The 19,341-nt window shown below is 39.0% G+C and overlaps 1 protein-coding gene across 3 annotated transcripts; it reads right to left on the reverse strand.

Annotated features, from left to right (window-relative positions):
* Positions 1–109: 109 nt before the first annotated feature.
* On the reverse strand, positions 110–19,063 carry erap1a (endoplasmic reticulum aminopeptidase 1a). Of its 3 annotated transcripts, XM_051685100.1 has the most exons (19): positions 18,835–19,063; positions 18,163–18,663; positions 17,916–18,054; positions 17,701–17,835; positions 17,479–17,599; positions 14,083–14,237; positions 12,363–12,476; positions 9,725–9,856; positions 8,689–8,820; positions 7,699–7,782; positions 7,318–7,478; positions 5,827–5,906; positions 5,552–5,735; positions 5,327–5,483; positions 4,835–5,019; positions 4,348–4,509; positions 860–1,000; positions 678–759; positions 110–570 (listed from the first exon to the last, which is right to left on the reverse strand). In XM_051685100.1, the coding sequence occupies exons 2-19, from the start codon at positions 18,648–18,650 to the stop codon at positions 421–423; spliced, it is 2,802 nt and encodes a 933-aa protein (XP_051541060.1). In that variant the 5' UTR covers positions 18,651–18,663; positions 18,835–19,063; the 3' UTR covers positions 110–420. The 3 variants fall into 3 exon arrangements, with proteins under 3 accessions (XP_051541060.1, XP_051541059.1, XP_051541058.1); XM_051685099.1 differs by having other exon boundaries at positions 7,318–7,475; positions 18,163–19,063; XM_051685098.1 differs by having other exon boundaries at positions 18,163–19,063.
* Between the last annotated feature and the right edge of the window lie 278 nt (positions 19,064–19,341).

Below are 19,341 nucleotides of genomic sequence, written 5' to 3' on the forward strand. Positions count from 1 at the left end.
TTTTTTTTTTTTAGAGTGAACGTTTTTACATGTCTGATGTGTAAATATCTAATTTAATGTGAACCTCATTTCTTGTTTTGCTTGAGTAAAACCATTTTTAAAGCCAAAATAAAAACACAACTTTTATTGAAACCAGTGTCATGAATACAATACTCTTGGCTATGCTAGCTTTTAGACATCAAAATATAACAATATGGGTCATACGTTTTGCTATCTGAAGTCTGTGTTTCCTGTGAACACTGTTGTTGTATCTATTTCCTGAATGTCAAAGATTAGTGAGTAGGATATTTCCCTCAGCCAAATATGCTTCCAGTGTCAAGGCTTGGGTAAAGATGACACACCCCAAAGGTGAAACGAGGTGCAGTCTGGGGTCAAACAAAAGATGCACACTTTCAAAACCATCTGGATTTGTGAAGATACTCATGGACTGTGTGTGTCCAGCCAGGCTTTTAATAGCAGAATGTTTTTATCCATCCAGCGAATGTTTTCCTGGATTTTCTCCAGGGCCTGCTGAATACTGCGCAGTCTAGATCCCTGATCCTGAGCTAGTGAACTAAAGAACGACTGCACCTACAGGGACAACACAAATTAAGAATACTTGGGTTCAATTTGCATTCATACTTTTAGCAAGAATGTGTCCGCAAAGAAAATGAATCAATGGAAATTATCTCAAGTACCTCTTGAAGCATTTCCCTGGTCGAATACTGATCAGTAATGCCAACTGCCATGCGAGATATTGCGGATGAACCAAGATCAAACCTGGAAGAAAATTCAATGATTAATATAATAATTAGTTTGAAAGTAATTCGCAATGTCTCGGAATACTGATAAACTCTGGAAGTTGGATGTTGGTGCGCACTTTTTCACGAGTTTCCCCCAGTTGGTCTTCAGGAACTCCCATGCGAGTTTGTAACCTTTGGGGTTTTTACTGACACTGATGACGAGTGACGGGAGATCTTGAGTTTTCAGAATCTGTCCTTCAATACTTCTTTCCAAAAGCCTAGAAAACAAGACAAAGAAAAGTAAAGGGTCAGACAGTACCGTTGTTGTACCGACAAACTTGGCTGAATTTGTTTCTCATGATCTTAATAAAACTGCAATTTCAAAAAATAAAATACAAATCTTTTTGGAAATTTCTTCAAGTCTCCAGCATACATGGGAATTCCTTCAATACTGTTAAAAAAGCATTCTAGGATGCACCTAATGAATTTGCTTGAGCTCAAATACAGGGGAGATTTGTTTGGTCACTACATAATTCCTATACGTTGTTTCTTAGTTTTGATAATTTTACTATAATCAAATGAGGGAAACTGTAAAAATAAAAAATGAGTTGGTGTGTCCGAAGTGTTGATTGGCAGTTAATCTGACAGTTAATAATAAGGTAAGGACTGAATCACCTTCATCTGTTCTATTCAAATGAGAGGTAGACTGATATTTCGTTTTTACAGATTAATCTGTGCCGATGGTTGCTTTTTGGAACTATCGGTTATCTGCAAAAATGTATGCAGATAGTTGCCGATAGTTTTTGTTTTTATTCCTCTATGTTCCACAGTCTTTCAGCATTGACAATATTCATCCATATTTTTATCCTCCCTTCAATGCATATTTGGTTATTTTGAGCTAATCGAGTATTTAAATTAATGCGAGGGCATGCCACGAAAAATGCAGCTACATGGAAATGTGCTGCCTCAGCACATGCATCGTGTCTCCAACTTAATATATTTTGAATAATTATAAACCTTATTTCTCATTAAACCTCATCTGGTCAAGTATGTGTATGTGTATATATATGTATATATATGTATATGAGTGTGTGTGTGTGTGTGTGTGTGTGTGTATATATATATGTATATGAGTGTGTGTGTGTGTGTGTGTGTATATATATAATGTATGTATGTGTATATATATGTATGTATATATGTGTGTATGTGTATATATATATATATATATATATATATGTGTGTGTGTGTGTATATATGTATATGAGTGTGTGTGTGTGTGTGTGTGTGTATATATATATATATATATACACAGTATATGTGTGTATGTATATGTATGTGTATATATATGTATGTGTATATATGTGTGTGTGTGTGTATATACAGGTGCATCTCAATAAATTAGAATGTCGTGGAAAAGTTCATTTATTTCAGTAATTCAACTCAAATTGTGAAACTCGTGTATTAAATAAATTCAATGCACACAGACTGAAGTAGTTTAAGTCTTTGGTTCTTTTAATTGTGATGATTTTGGCTCACATTTAACAAAAACCCACCAATTCACTATCTCAACAAATTAGAATATGGTGACATGCCAATCAGCTAATCAACTCAAAACACCTGCAAAGTTTCCTGAGCCTTCAAAATGGTCTCTCAGTTTGGTTCACTAGGCTACACAATCATGGGGAAGACTGCTGATCTGACAGTTGTCCAGAAGACAATCATTGACACCCTTCACAAGGAGGGTAAGCCACAAACATTCATTGCCAAAGAAGCTGGCTGTTCACAGAGTGCTGTATCCAAGCATGTTAACAGAAAGTTGAGTGGAAGGAAAAAGTGTGGAAGGAAAAAGATGCACAACCAACCGAGAGAACCGCAGCCTTATGATTGTCAAGCAAAATCGATTCAAGAATTTGGGTGAACTTCACAAGGAATGGACTGAGGCTGGGGTCAAGGCATCAAGAGCCACCACACACAGACGTGTCAAGAAATTTGGCTACAGTTGTCGTATTCCTCTTGTTAAGCCACTCCTGAACCACAGACAACGTCAGAGGCGTCTTACCTGGGCTAAGGAGAAGAAGAACTGGACTGTTGCCCAGTGGTCCAAAGTCCTCTTTTCAGACGAGAGCAAGTTTTGTATTTCATTTGGAAACCAAGGTCCTAGAGTCTGGAGGAAGGGTGGAGAAGCTCATAGCCCAAGTTGCTTGAAGTCCAGTGTTAAGTTTCCACAGTCTGTGATGATTTGGGGTGCAATGTCATCTGCTGGTGTTGGTCTATTGTGTTTTTTGAAAACCAAAGTCATTGCACCCGTTTACCAAGAAATTTTGGAGCACTTCATGCTTCCTTCTGCTGACCAGCTTTTTAAAGATGCTGATTTCATTTTCCAGCAGGATTTGGCACCTGCCCACACTGCCAAAAGCACCAAAAGTTGGTTAAATGACCATGGTGTTGGTGTGCTTGACTGGCCAGCAAACTCACCAGACCTGAACCCCATAGAGAATCTATGGGGTATTGTCAAGAGGAAAATGAGAAACAAGAGACCAAAAAATGCAGATGAGCTGAAGGCCACTGTCACCTGGGCTTCCATACCACCTCAGCAGTGCCACAAACTGATCACCTCCATGCCACGCCGAATTGAGGCAGTAATTAAAGCAAAAGGAGCCCCTACCAAGTATTGAGTACATATACAGTAAATGAACATACTTTCCAGAAGGCCAACAATTCACTAAAAATGTTTTTTTTATTGGTCTTATGATGTATTCTAATTTGTTGAGATAGTGAATTGGTGGGTTTTTGTTAAATGTGAGCCAAAATCATCACAATTAAAAGAACCAAAGACTTAAACTACTTCAGTCTGTGTGCATTGAATTTATTTAATACACGAGTTTCACAATTTGAGTTGAATTACTGAAATAAATGAACTTTTCCACAACATTCTAATTTATTGAGATGCACCTGTATATATGTGTATATATATGTGTGTGTGTGTGTGTGTGTGTGTGTGTGTGTATATATATGTGTATATATGTATGTATATATATATATATATATGTGTGTGTGTGTATATATAAAATATATGTATGTATATGTGTGTATATATATAGGTGTATATATGTATGTGTATATATATGTATATATATTAAACCTTAAAATCTTAATTTGGTAAACACTTAAATATAGAACACTGCAACAGAGCCAAGTCTCTGTCATTTCAAAATAAGAGTCCCTTGTGTGTTTCGAGCTTCTTTATAGTTAAAAGTCCCTAAACTACAAAGAATAAACTACATCTGGGATTTTATTTATTTTGGACTCTTGTAGCCTCTGTGTCTGTGTCCAGCATACACTCTTTTAATTGATTTTAAAAGCTAATCGGCCGATTAATCGGTTACCAGCCTTTTCCACCAGCTTAGTTAATGGTATCGGCAAAATCCACTATCGGTCAAGCTCTAATTCAAATGCTTTTACTTTTTAAGTAAGGCCTTTATTTATGCAATACAACTGTCAAATAGTTCACCTTCATTGGTAAATTAAAGGCCGGTCGCACAGGTTTGGGTGAAATGCCAATGTCGCATGATGTCTCAACAGCTTCACGAGTGCAGCTGCCGTTTGTTGCGAAATCACGACTCACCAGTGAAGTTTGTGAGTTAGTGGACTGTACGAGAGAGATGCTTTTATCAGCCTCTTCTCAGACGGTGAGACAGACTTCTTGTATTTCTCCAACAGGAAGTCCCAGCCCTCATCTGAGCGTGCTCCTTCAGTGTACACCACCAAACTAACGTCAGTAGGAAGCCTGAACAAAACACAAAACAATGGGTATGTTCAAAGTGGCATACTCCCCTCTATTTTTGAATGTTTTTACACAAAATTGGATTTGAAAGGCAAAACAAAAGTTTTTATGTCTGAGATAACTCGACGCTACTCACTGAATTGAACATGCAGTATTTTTTTTAGATAAATAATTTATGAACAATTACAAAATTATATTGGGGGTCTTTCGCAAGGGGATCATCATATTTGCAGGACCTATGCAAAGAAAACTACACTATGCAGTATTCTAGTATTTCATCCTGAACAAAGCCCAATATAAATGTGTTATATTAAGGTAAAACTCTCACCACATTTTGCCGTCTGACTCTCTCCACTTCTGAAAGAGTTGTGTCGCGGTTCTGACGCAGGGCGGGTAACGGCGCACACATGCGAACAACAGCAGATAGTTCCTAAGCACCCGCTCCGATACAGACCCTTCATCTGTCCAATTCTGACTGTCAATCAATCTCTTGAATAACTTCACTAAATAACCCTGTTGAAGAATGTGCCAGAATATTTAAAGTGTACTACAGAGGCCCCAAAACCATTCTGGACATTTAAGTCACACTTAAAAATGTCTGAATGTCATTGCATTAGTGTTTCTTGTAGAGCAAGAAAGCTCAAGCAAAACATCTGATAAAAATATGTTTGAAATGAACAATAGATATACTACTCAAAATGGAAACCCTATGTATTGTGACACCTATTGTGCAAATGCAATGACATTTTTAGGTGTGACGTGCATGTACAAATACTGCTTTATCTCTAACTGGAAAATGCGTCACTTTAGAAAGCACAACCTTCAGCTGGTTCTCCAGTTGCTCCATGTCTCTCTTCTCCATCAGTTTGTAGAGTGGCACCAGTTCGCTGAAGCCCTGTGTTACTGGCATGATCTCAGTCTCTTCACTGAGATACACGCTCAGATCCAGAGCTTTATCCAGACCGACTTTCTCAATGCTGAAAAAAGAGTGGGAACATGAATTTTAATGTCAATGGCATTATATCTCATGCTGAAGTTCTCTCACCTGACCAGCTGGAAGATGTCGTGGATGAGGCTGGCTCTGTCGTTACTGCTGAACACAGTGTGATCCAGCTGGAGTTGGTTGATCAAAGCATCCCAGCCCCCCGACTCATAATGTACAATATAATACCCCCGCAGATCCACGTTGAATTTAATCCAATCCACCTCCTCTGACAGGTATAACACATCTGCGAGCAAAGAATCAGCTCTGAATGTGAACAAAGCATTTCTGGAGCACAAATATTGGGTTGGTTTAATGTTTGTTGGTGAGGTACACACCTTTTTTACTTTTCAACAGGAAATGCTGGACTGCACGACTGTGACTGGTGATGTAAGTCAAAGGGACTTGCCAAAGGAATCTTACAGTGTACAGCAAGAAATTAAATGTATACAAAAAAATCAATATTAGCCTTAGATCAAAATAGCATACTACCAAACTACTCTTACTATTTCTGTAAATAGTAGGGGTGGGTAAAAAATATAGATTTCCCGATGCATCGCAATCTTCATTTGAATGATATCGATTTTTAAATGCGCAACCTCCACAACAATGAAAGGAAATCACTCGCATTTGCAACCAGATTTCACGCTATGCGACTAAAATGTATATATTTGGCAACTGGCTGGTAAATGTTCAGATTTCACTCAGCAGTAATTGTATAGTATGATGGTGAAGTGTTCAGCAGCGAGATCCTTTAACTGCATGTTGAGAGTAAAAGTTGTTCCATGTCCAAAGACGAGATCCACGCGACCGATTTGTCATTAAATAATGTCTCTTTTAATAACGTTTCTGTTCTTTACAGTCAGTTGTTGATCAAAAACAACAAAAATAAACAGACATTGTATATTATAATCAGACACTGCACAGATGAGATAAAGCCGTTCGAGTCTCTCGTTAACATTCGCTCATTTACAGAAATGCTATCTTTCTTAAAGAAACAGTACCGTTTTTAACACGTGTTCAACAAATCAATGTAAATACCTGTAAATAGTACAAATATGCAATTAAACAATAAACATGTAACAAATATAATATATGCAATAACACATATTTATTAACTGAATACATTGAAGCTAAAATGTTACCAAAATTATGAAAATCTAATAAAATATCATTAGTAAGATTAATATTTTCGTAAATGTACCTAGTTAGAAGGTCCCCTGTATAATTAACAGCATTAACTGGGAGAGACTTTATTTCATATGTAAGCAAAAGGGACATTATAACTGTAATATACCCATATGAATCAATATTGAATAGAGAGCTTGTGAATTGGAATCGGATCGGGAAATCTGTATCGATACCCATCCCTAGTAAATAGTAAGCTAATTTCTGTATGGCCAACTGCATTTGCCAAAATGTGCGACGAATGAACCGGAAGTAAATAAAGTTATTTATTTTCATATTATTTGTAACTTATTTTTAGATTTAGATTTAATTTTCATATGATTACTATTATTATTTTTGTATATTATTTATATTATTTTAACATTAAAAAAATATATATTTATTAATTATAATATTTTTTATAATGTCTTATAATTATTTTACAAAAAACTGGATTTAAAAAAAAAAAAAAATAAAGCCAAATAACAGTACGTATTTCCAGGATGAACTAAACATGCAACATTATGAGGTTATGTGACAAAATCCTGCATAATGTGTACCTTTTAAAAAAAAATAATAGTAGTATGCAGTATACAGTATATACTGTGCAGTATGCAAATCTTCTATTCCAAACATAGTCTAAAACAAATAACAGTACCTACTTTGAACTATTTAAAGACTTTTCTCCTTTAAGGAAGCGCTCCTGCTTCAAGGTGACTTCTCGACCTTTGACCTCAACAGTGATCAAAGGAAACCCCTCTTGTAGTGTCCAGGTGTCCATGATTGCTCTCACGTCGACACGGTCCTCCATGAACCATTTCTGCTGATACAGGATTGCTTATTTATAAGGTTTGATCAATTAGTTGTATGGTTTATGGTTCATATTTAATGTAAATGACTGTTAATGGATTGTGCACAGAGAGATGACTTAAAAAAATGTTTTTTAAAAGGATGAGAATGTTAAGCTTTCATAGTGTAGGTACTTAAAATTGATAAAAACAATAAATTATTACTATGGGTAAATTATTTAATGCATCACTCACAGAGGCCGGAGTTTCAGCACTGTTTTTGGAACAGAAGCCATCTATTTTTAGCCGCCCGGAATGCATTCCATCAGAGGTACAGATCTGAAAATGGTGAAATGCAATTTGCTAAAATGAAAATTCTGTCACCCTCATGTCATCCCAGATGTGTATGACTTTCTTTCTTCTGCTGAACACAAATGAAGATTTTTAGAAGAATATTTCAGCTCTGTAGGTTCATACAATGCAAGTCAACAGGGTCCAAATAAGCACATAAAGGCAGCATAAAAGTAATCCATATGACTCCAGTGGTTTAATCCATGTCTTCTGAAGTGATATGATAGGTGTGGGTGACAAACAGATCAATATTTAAGTAATTTTTTACTATAAATCTCCACTTTCACTTTCACATTCTTCACCTTTTGTTTTTGGTGATTTGCATTCTTTGTGCATATCGCCACCTACTGGGCAGAGAGGAGAATGTATTGTAAAAAAGTACTAAATATTGATCTGTTTCAGAAGATATGGATTTAACCACTGGAGTCATATTGATTACTTTTATGCTGCCTTTATGTGCTTTTTGGAGCTTCAAAATTTTGGTCACCATTCACTTGCAGTGTATGGACCTACACAGCTGAAATATTCTTCTAAAAATCTTAATTTGTGTTCTGCAGAAGACAGAAAGTCATACACATCTGGGATGACATGAGGGTGAATAAATTATGATAGAATTTTTATTTTTAGGTGAACTGTCTCTTTAAGTCTTCTGAAGCCATACAAAACCTTTTTGTGAGGAATAAACTCAAATTTCTTCCCCCCCAATTTATTTCATCATTTTTGAGGATCAAAATACATCATACATCAAAGAATTTCATATGGGTTTATAAAATCATGAGGGTGAGCAAATGATGACAGAATGTTAATTTTTGGGTAAACAAAAATCATTTATATCATGTCCATGTTCCTGTGAATTTACACTGTTGCTGACACATTAAGTGCATGTTTACTCACATTTTTCAGACTTTCCCAAAGGTGAGCGTTCACAGTGTTCTGGTAGCTGTGTCTCTTCAGGTAGAGTATAATACCATACTTGAAAGCCTCTGGGGTCAGGAAATCCCTCAGCATGTTTAAAATACAAGCTCCCTTAAGAGATGATCAATTAGTTATTTTCAAACAAAGTCACAATGGACCCTTTTCAAATACTGTGATGAAGCACTTCCGCCTTATTTAACATAAATCTAGTAAACTTTTTTATATTGTCATATATTTTTTGATTATTTATTAGGGCTGGGTACTGATAAGATTTCCCAATCTGTTTCATTTCGATATTGATTTATATGGACACATTTCAGTTTTAATGTTCATTTTAGAAGGGACCTTCTAACTAGGTACAGCATGAAAATTTTAATTTTACTAACTGTATTATATAAACAATTATATGTAATCAATCAATGAATATGATATATAAATATGATTATAATGCATTTATTACATGTTTATTGTTTAATTGCATAATTTGTACTATTTACAAGTATTTACATTAAAACCCGGTACTGTCTCTTTAAGAAAACCAGCATTTCTGTAAAGAGCATCTGTAAATGAGTGCATGTTAATGAGAAAGGACTCGAACGGCTTTATCTCATGCCTGCTATGTGTGACGAGAATTAAATGTTTTTTTTGTTTATTTTTGATCAACAACTGTAGAGAACAAAAATAGTATTAAAAGAGGCATCATTCAATGACAAATCTCGTCTTTAGACACACAGAAAGAGTCGAACCAAACTTTTCTCTATTATTTGTTTTCTTTTGGAAAGTCATGGAAATGTAATGGATGGAAGTAGATTTTTCCTTTTGCTGTTGGAGCAAATGGGAATGCAAAAATAATATTTGCTGTGGTCTCTCATTCACCACTACAGAAGTTTACCATGCTATTGTTTACTTCCGCGTTCTAACCTAAGAAATGTGAAAAGGGTCCATACTGTGGACCAAATAATTCAGGAAGACGTCAACTACAAGACTTCTACAGGGAACCACATTGCTGGTGTACCTTCTGGTAGGAAACATCATCAAACATCTCACTGATTTCTGCAGGATTCTCCACCGGTGTGGAAATGGGGTGCGAGGAGCTTAAAGAGTCCACTGACATGGCTGTGAAACACTTTTCCAGGAAATAATCATCCTGAAACAGACACATTTGTGCACCATTATTCCATTTCAAACATGCCAATGACACATTATATATCAGCCATTCTCGCCTACAGCAAGGGTTTTCAAACTTTTCGATGATCCCCTTGTGAGGTCCCCCAGCTATTTATTTTAATGTATAAAGTTACATTTATAATGTGTTATAAAAACAGTAAATGTGATATTATAAAGATAACGTTGTAAAATTGAATAATTGGCTTTTCAATTGTTACTGCACTTAAGACAAAAGATGACAGTGTTTTTTTTTTAACCACACGATATTATTAGAAATATAATATTAATATTAACATATAAAATTCATATACATACAGTGCATCCGGAAAGTATTCACAGCGCTTCACTTTTTCCACATTTTGTTATGTTACAGCCTTATTCCAAAATGGATTAAATTCATTATTTTCCACAAAATTCTACAAACAATACCCCATAATGACAATGTGAAAGAAGTTTTTGAAATCTGTGCAAATGTATTAAAAAAAAAAAAAAACGAAGAAAAAAAAATCACATGTATACAAGTATTCACAGCCTTTGCTCAATACTTTGTTGAAGCACCTTTGGCACCAATTACAGCCTCAAGTCTTTTTGAGTATGATGCTACAAGCTTGGCACACCTATTTTTGGGCAGTTTCTCCCATTCTTCTTTGCAGGACCTCTCAAGCTCCATCAGGTTGGATGGGGAGCGTCGGTGCACAGCCATTTTCAGATCTCTCCAGAGATGTTCAATCGGGTTCAAGTCTGGGCTCTGGCTGGGCCACTCAAGGACATTCACAGAGTTGTGCCGGAGCCACTCCTTTGTTATCTTGGCTGTGTGCTTAGGGTCGTTGTCCTGTTGGAAGATGAACCTTTGCCCCAGTCTGAGGTCCAGAGTGCTCTGGAGCAGGTTTTCATCAAGGATGTCTCTGTACAATGCTGCATTCATCTTTCCCTCGATCCTGACTAGTCTCCCAGTTCCTGCCGCTGAAAAACATCTCCACAGCATGATGCTGCCACCTCCATGCTTCACTGTAGGGATGGTATTGGCCAGGTGATGAGCGGTGCCTGGTTTCCTCCAGATATGATGCTTGCCATTCAGGCCAAAGAGTTCAATCTTTGTTTCTCATGGTCTGAGAGTCCTTCAGGTGCCTTTTGGCAAACTCCAGGCGGGCTGTCATGTGCCTTTTACTGAGGAGTGGCTTCCGTCTGGCCACTCTACCATATAGGCCTGATCGGTGGAGTGCTGCAGAGATGGTTGTTCTTCTGGAAGGTTCTCCTCTCTCCACAGAGAAACGCTGTAGCTCTGTCAGAGTGACCATCGGGTTCCTGGTCACCTCCCTGACTAAGGTCCTTCTCCCCCGATCGCTCAGTTTGGCCGGGCGGCCAGCTCTAGGAAGAGTCCTGGTGGTTCCAAACTTCTTCCATTTACGGATGATGGAGGCCACTGTGCTCATTGGGACCTTCAATGCTGCAGAAATTTTTCTGTACCCTTCCCCAGATCTGTGCCTCAACACAATCCTGTCTTGGAGGTCTACAGACAATTCCTTGGACTTCATGGCTTGGTTTGTGCTCTGACATGCACTGTTAACTGTGGGACCTTATATAGACAGGTGTGTGCCTTTCCAAATCATGTCCAATCAACTGAATTTACCACAGGTGGACTCCAATCAAGTTGTAGAAACATCTCAAGGATGATCAGTGGTAACAGGATGCACCTGAGCTCAATTTTGAGTGTCATGGCAAAGGCTGTGAATACTTATGTACATGTGATTTTTTTCGGTTTTTATTTTTAATAAATGTTAAAAGATTTCAAACAAACTTCTTTCACGTTGTCATTATGGGGTATTGTTTGTAGAATTTTGAGGAAAATAATGAATTTAATCCATTTTGGAATAAGGCTGTAACATAACAAAATGTGGAAAAAGTGAAGCGCTGTGAATACTTTCTGGATGCACTGTATATATAAAATGTTAGAAATATAAATATATAAATTTTCAATTCAAATGTATTTGTACAGCACTTTATACCAAGTAAAATATATTCTTAAAGCATGTGCATTGCAAGAAAATGAGATAAACACTTTTTTGAACAAAACAATATGTAGATTTGTTTTCATTTATTACTGTAAAAATCTATGGCTGTCAATAGTATAAAATATGATTTTCGACCAGTTTTTAGAAAGCAGAATGAAACAATAATGTTTAACTTTTTAAATACATTTTTTTGCACTTTTTTCTCTGAAATTTTTCGCAGACCCTCTAGCACCCCCCTGCGGCCCAGTGGGGGTCACCGGACCCCAGTTTGAAAACCCCTGTATAATCTACAATACCATATCACAATCTCAACTGCTGTATTAAAGGAAGAGTTCACCCAAAAATGAAAATCCCTTTATGCAGAAGAAAGTCATTTGAGTTTGGAACAACATGAGGGTGAGTAAATGATGACAGCATTTTTATTTTTGGGTGAACTATCCCTTTAAAGTAATTTGTAAATATCGGTGGTCTCACCACTTGCAGTTCAGGGTGGGTGATGTTGACAGACACAAATTCCATGAACTTGGCAAATCCCTCATTTAACCACAGGTCATTCCACCAATGCATGGTTACCAGGTTTCCAAACCACTGCACAAAAGATTAATAAACAACAACAACAACAACAATGTTAACCATCATGTTGAATCTGTGCCTTTATTACATGGCTCTCTGGAGTACTTGATTCTGATTGGTCAATCACAGCACTCTGTTGTCAAATACAGTATTTTTGAATCATGATGTTAGCAACTGTACAGTGCTGTGAAAAATTATTTGCCCCCTTCCTGATTTCTTCTATTTTTGTGTATTTTTCATACTAAATTTTTTAGATCTTTAAACGAGATGTAACATAAAACAAAGGCTACTTGAGTAAACACAAAATACAGTTTTCAAATATATATATTTTTTAATTGAAGCAAAAAAGTTATCCAACACCTATGTGAAAACCGAACTGCCCCCTTAAACTTAATAGCTGGTTGTGCCACCTTTAGCAGCAACAACTGCAACCAAATGCTTCTGATAACTGGAGATTGAGATCAGTCTTTCACAACACTGTGGTGGAATTCTGCGTTTGATTTACGCCAGATGTAACAGGACCCCTGTCTTCCAAACAGTTCCACTTTCGACTCATCAGTCCACAGAACATTCTCCCAAAAGGTTTGAAGATCATCAAGTGTGTTTTGGCAAATATCAGACGAGCCTTAATGTTCTTCTGGGTTAGCAGTGGTTTTCACCTCGCCACTCTTCCATGGATGGCATTTTTGTCCAGTGTCTTTCTGATAGTGGAGTTATGAACGGTGACCTTTATTGATGTGAGAGAGGCCTGCAGATCCTTGGATTTTGTCCTTGGCTTTTTTGTGACTTCCTGGATGAGTCGTCACTGTGCTCTTGGAGGAATTTTGGAAGGTCGGCCACTTCTGGGAAGGTTCACTACTGTGCCAAGTTTTCTCCATTTGGAGATAATGGCTCTCACTGTGGTTCTTTGGAGTCCCAGAGCCTTTGAAATAGTTTTGTAACCCTTCCCAGACTGATGTACTTCAATCACCTTTTTCCTCATCATTTCTGAAATTTCTTTCGACCTTGGCATAGTGTGTCACTGGGTGAGACCTTTTAGCCAACTTCATTCTGCTGTAAAAGTTCTATTTAGGTGTTGATTTGACTGAACTGGGCTGGCAGTAATCAGGCTTGGGTGTGTCTAGTCCAGCTGAACCCCATTATGAATGCAGTTTCATAGATTTGTGGATTTAGTAACTTCACACAGGCCGGCCCAGTTGGTATTGGATAACCTTTTTGCTTCATTAAATAACATTATGGTTTAAAAACTATATTTTGTGTTAACTCAGACTGCTTTTGTTAATTTTTGAAACAATTTAGTATGAGATATACACAAAAACAGAAGAAATCAGGCAAATAATTTTTCACAGCACAGTAAGGCGGATTTCCTAAATAGATGTGCTTGTTTCATGTCTCTCGTATTACATGGTCTGTTGGCACATAATCAAATAATTTCAAATATAATCAATATTTCTTTTTTTTTTTTGTGGTAATTAGCAGTGTAATAAGTGGGATAATGTACAGTCCCAGTCATTTTCACAAACTTTCAGGGTGACACATCATGTTTTATTTTGCGATAATAAACACCTGCTGACTGTACATTATCCCATTCTTATATTGAATCAGTAATTGAGATCTCAACCTGGTGGGCGAGTTCGTGGGCAATGACTTTGGTGATGCCCTGTTTGTCAGATGAAGAGGATTTCTTGGGGTCAAAGAGCAAACCAGACTCTCTGTACGTCGACAGACCCCAGTTCTCCATGGCACCTGACTGGAAATCTGGGATTGCTGCAAGATCTGCAAGGAAAAAGGGTATTTATATCCAAAAATTGAGGAGGATGAATATTCTGATTACAACTTCTGACTGCACTGCAGATTGAAAGCAGATATTTTGTAATATTGTGTGTGTCTTCAACTTCATATCAAAAATAAAACACCGTATTCCTCACTAAACCTCATCTGGTGAAATATCTATATATTAAAAACTCTTCATCTGGTGAATATATAGGCTATAAAAAGCTTAATTTGGTTAATACTTAATTGTAACTTTAACTTGAGCAATTAACTGTAAATAAAGCATTGTAACTAGACCAAGTCTCCATCATTTTTAAATAAGAGTCTCCGGTGTATTTCGGGCTTGATAATAGTTAAAAGCCCCGCGTTATTTACCAGATCTTAATTTTTTCTGGGTATTTATTGAGATATTGGTTGAACAGTAAACTGCATCTGGGATTTTTTTTCATTTTGAACTTGTAGCCTCTATGTGCCTGTCATAGTAAGGAAAAACTAACATTTATTTTTTTTCATGTTCTATAAATCGATTTTTAGAGACTATCAGCCAATAAATTGCTTATTGCCTTTCCCACCAGCTTAGTTATCGGTATAGGCAAAATCAACTATCGGTCAACCTCTAATATGCACACTGAAGTTTTACCATTTTGACTAGTGGTCGACCGATATGGGATTAGTCATCGGTATCTGCAAAATCCACTATTGGTCAACCTCTAATATGCACACTGAAGTTTTACCATTTTTACTAGTGGTCGACCGATATGGGATTAGTCATCGCGATCTGCAAAATCCACTATCGGACAACCTCTGATATGCACACTGTTCATGGCCTCCTTCTCGTGAGCTGAGAGCGAATACAGCCGTCTCCGAGGAGGCGAGGTGCCAGAAAGCAATTCAAACGCACAGTCGTATGGGCGATAAGGAGGAAGGGTCGCGGTGCAGGACACCACCCTTAAGTCATGGTATGTGAACGGTACTCCGGATAAATCTGCTGGTTCATCCTGCAAAGAAACACAAGACTGGACAGGGGAGACAGCAGAATTAAGACAAACAGTAAGGACTCCAAGCAAGAACAGTGTTGGTTGAACAATGTTGGTTGTACATTACCAACCAAGGATGCCCCAACACTACCGGTGCCAATGGAGACTGGATCAGGTAAAATGACAACTGCTCCATATGATTTCCAGAGATTAAGGTGACTGGCTTGGTGGACTGGGGGATGTCGGACAGGGGCGTGCCACTGAGGGTGGGGGCGGTGATAGGTTCATCCAACTGGACCGTATGAAGCTGCCATTTGGAAGCCAAGTCGATGTCCATAATATTCCCTTCGGCTCCAGAATCCACCAGGGCTGAGACTGTGTGACAGGTAGATCCATACTGCAGCCGGGCCGGGAGAAGTGTACGAAGACTGGGGGCTTTGTCCAAAGGTGTTGCACTCGCCAGTAACCCCCTTCCTACTGACGAGCGGTGTCTTTTACCGGACAGGAAGCAGAGAAATGACCAGAACGGGCACAATGAAAGTATAGACTATTAACAAGGCATCGCTGCTTCTCCTTATGTGAAATCTGAGTTCTCCCAACTTGCATGGGCTCTGTGTCGGCCGTGACTCTGGTGACCTGGCCGAAGTAGCGGACCGGGTAGGATGGCCAGCCACCCAAGTAGGTGGAGAGTAGCATCAACGCCGTAGGGCCAGGCGTTGATCGACTCGAATAGCCAGATCCACCATATTGTCAAAGCGTGGAGGCAGATCCAAAGGATAGATTTTGTCCTGGATGTCGTCGGAAAGCCCATGCAGAAACCGGTCCCACATGGCATGGTCATTCCACTCACAAGAAGCAGCCAGGGTGCGAAACTCGTAATCTGAGACTCGTAGATCTCCTTGAGACAGTCCAGATAAGACCCTCGCCACCTCCCAACCTTGAGCCGAGCAATCAAAAACTTAGTGGAGCTCCGTGGAGAAAGCGTGTAAAGAGGCGCAACAGGGATATCTGTTCTCCCACATAGCGGTCCCCCATTCACCGCCTCTTCCGGTGAGGAGTGTGATCACACAAGCCAACTTCATTGTCTCCAACTGGAAAGCAGAGGGCTGTAACGTGAAGAACAGGGAACATTGTGAAAGTAATATGATACAAGATCACCAGAAAATGGGGTTTGAGGAGGGATACGAGCCTCTGAGCGCCCAGAAACATGAGGAACCGCCGGAGCTGGTGAGGGTGCTTCCTGAGTGGGACCAGCATCAGGAGGTAGGCGGAGTTGTTGAACGACAGATGTGAGCACAGCGAGCTGCAAAACCATCATCTCCAGAGCCCGGTTAGATGCAGAGATTTGATCCTGCTGACATCCCAGTAAAGCTCCCTGCTGAGAGAGGTCGGAGCGAAGAGTAGATTTCTCCGCTGGGTCAATCGGGGCTAGATTGTTCTTTCAAAAGAGCGAGACAAAGAGACCCAAGAGTAGAGGAACAGTTCAAAGGATTTATTAACAATAAATAATAACTTCCACAGTGCTGGCGAAGACTGAGTATCCCAGCACCGGCTGCAGTTGTGGGGAGGAGTTTGAGGATGCGTGCGTGCCGTGGCCACGCAATAGGCAAATCCATGAATAGTGCGTTCGTAGACGAGTGTGTGCGTTGTGGAACTCAGGAGCAGATTCGTAGGAATCCTCCATTGAAGCATAGTGAGGTGCAGAGAACAACGCCCAGCAGACTGGAAGACAGTCACTCTCCCGACACTCGGGTAGAGACGAGGAGTCCTCCATTGAAGACTCGTGAGTGCAGAGAACAAGTGTACAGCAAACTGGAAGGCAACCACACTCCCAACACGCGGGCAGAGACGGGCAACCAAACAAATACACGAGACAGGACCAACTAGGCAGAGAGAGAGAGGTAAGTCAAACAATACATCAAACAATAATCTAGCAAAGATACTGAGAACACGAAGGGCTTAAGTAGGGAGTGAATCATTGGAGAAACAGGTGCTGCTAGCACGCTAATAAGTGGCATGATCAGTATTCCCCTGGGAACAATCAATGTTCCCATGGAAAAGCTAATCATGCATGCTGGCAGCGCCTGCGAGACATGAGGGAGAGAAAATAACAAAACACACAGAACAAACCGACAAACTCACCAGAGCCGTGACGAACTGAAAATGGCCAAATATCAGAGATTAATCAGTTCTGGCAGATATATAATCGGTCTATCAATAAGTTTGACCAGTACTTATGATACTGACTTTCAAACCCTCACACTCACCGTGTTTGGGAAGTGGATATGGGATCTCAAAATAGTCATTGTAGAAGTCCAGTAGTGTGACGGCCGTGTTGAGGGCATATTCCGCCTGATTGATCTTCTCAGGAACCGTGTACACTGATATCTACATCAAGATTCAAGTCATTATTGAGTAAATTGACTGGGCAATTTTATTAAGCCTTGGGCTTAATGAAACTATAATTAAAGTGCTAATGGAAAACTTGCCTCGACTCCATGTTGGCTCTTCTTACTGATGGAATGGAAGTCGCAGATGATGAAGGCCACCAGGTAGGTGCTCATCTTCACAGTTGTGTCAAAATGATCCTCCAGTAGACCGTTACCAAGTTCAACAGTTCTCAGCTGAAAAACATAGTGGACAATGTAAACATTTTAACATCAGCTGTTATAATTGAGAAACCAGAGGATTTAATTATGTGTACCTTGGGCATGTTGGATATGGAAATGTGCCTTGACTCTCTTTTTATGTGTATGGTGAAGTTGGCTTTGAATGCTGGTTCATCAAAGCAAGGGAAGGCAGCCCGAGCATGTGTCGCTTCAAACTGAGTGGATGCCAGTGTCCTGTAGGTATAAAACAATAAATGTGAGGGTTTTAGACCTTCAAAGTAAGGAGTATGATTATTGTTAGTGATACTATGCAATGAAGCACCAATGTAGAGGTTGTCTTACCTGACCTCTCCACTGCGTGTGGTGTATGTGCTTTTATAAAACCCATGAAAACTGTCAGACAAGTTGGCCGAGAACTCCAATTGCACTACATGGCTTCCTTTCTCAAATGTGAAGCCATCAAAGAAGAGAGCTATCTGTTCATAGGGTTCATACCAAATGACTTCAAGTTCTTGAGGATGTACAGGACCCAAGAGCAAAGCTCTGGAGATCTGGAGGTTCTTACTGTGGAGGATGATGTCTCTGGTGTCCTCTTCTACCTCCAGGAGGATCTGAACTACTCCAGTGAAGGTCAAAGAGGTCAGGTTAGGGTGTATGAGTAGGTCATAGTGTTGAGGTTTTACAGTTTCAGGCAACCTCATCTTGTCCCAGGGGAAAGGCAGCACATTTGTGTCCATGTTGACAGATGCTCCATGGTTGCCAACAACAATGACACAGAATAAAATGGCAAATCTGAGGCAGCTTAAATACCAAGACTTGGTGAAGTGCATCTTGATGCTAGAACTGATCATTCAAATGACGTTTAAATGGGTTATTAAAGGCACACATGGGCACTGTTCATAGACTTTGCACGTCACAAAGTAAAAAAACAAACACAAAAATGATACAATACGTTTAACTTTGCAATTGAGTTCTGCTGGAGAAAATATATTTGAAAGTTTCGAACGAACGAACCTGTGCGTGATTTCCGGATGGGTTAAATGAAAGTGAAACTACGCAGCTGCCAATCGAAATATCATATATCCTGGTGTGTAATAGCTATAGTTTTGCACGTGGGCTGCATTTTTACATGCTAGGAATAAACAAAGTTTCGAACACATTGCATTGTGTATGCGAGACGTTAACTTTGCGTATATACCGTATGTACTGCAATTAAACTGCGACTTCTATGACGAAGGTTTGGATCATGAATATTAATTACGTAACTTGACGCTCTCACGGTAGGTCTATTGGATTGGCTGAAAGTGGGCGTTAGACCTCCACGCTTTTACCATAGAGAGCGTAAAGGTCAACTAGTGAGTTACGACAGTAAGTCACCGTTTGTGGATACTATACATATGAATGGAGAGAGCCGTAAACTGACACCTACATGTCGGAAAATTGTCCATGCCTTCTCTTATAAAACAGCAATTTTATTGTAGTAAACTCCACATATAGTTTACTCCAAATGGAGTGTTTAGT

This window comes from Myxocyprinus asiaticus, chromosome 43, assembly GCF_019703515.2.
Source record: "Myxocyprinus asiaticus isolate MX2 ecotype Aquarium Trade chromosome 43, UBuf_Myxa_2, whole genome shotgun sequence".
Classification (NCBI taxonomy): Eukaryota; Metazoa; Chordata; class Actinopteri; order Cypriniformes; family Catostomidae; genus Myxocyprinus; species Myxocyprinus asiaticus.

Coding starts and splice junctions, on each gene's coding strand:
- erap1a (XM_051685098.1), bottom strand. CDS start 18,671: ATGATCAGTTCTAGCATCAAGATGCACTTCACCAAGTCTTGGTATTTA. Junction 18,055..18,162: donor ACACGCAGTGGAGAGGTCAG/GTAAGACAACCT, acceptor TTATACCTACAG/GACACTGGCATCCACTCAGT. Junction 5,484..5,551: donor GACATCTTCCAGCTGGTCAG/GTGAGAGAACTT, acceptor CTCTTTTTTCAG/CATTGAGAAAGTCGGTCTGG.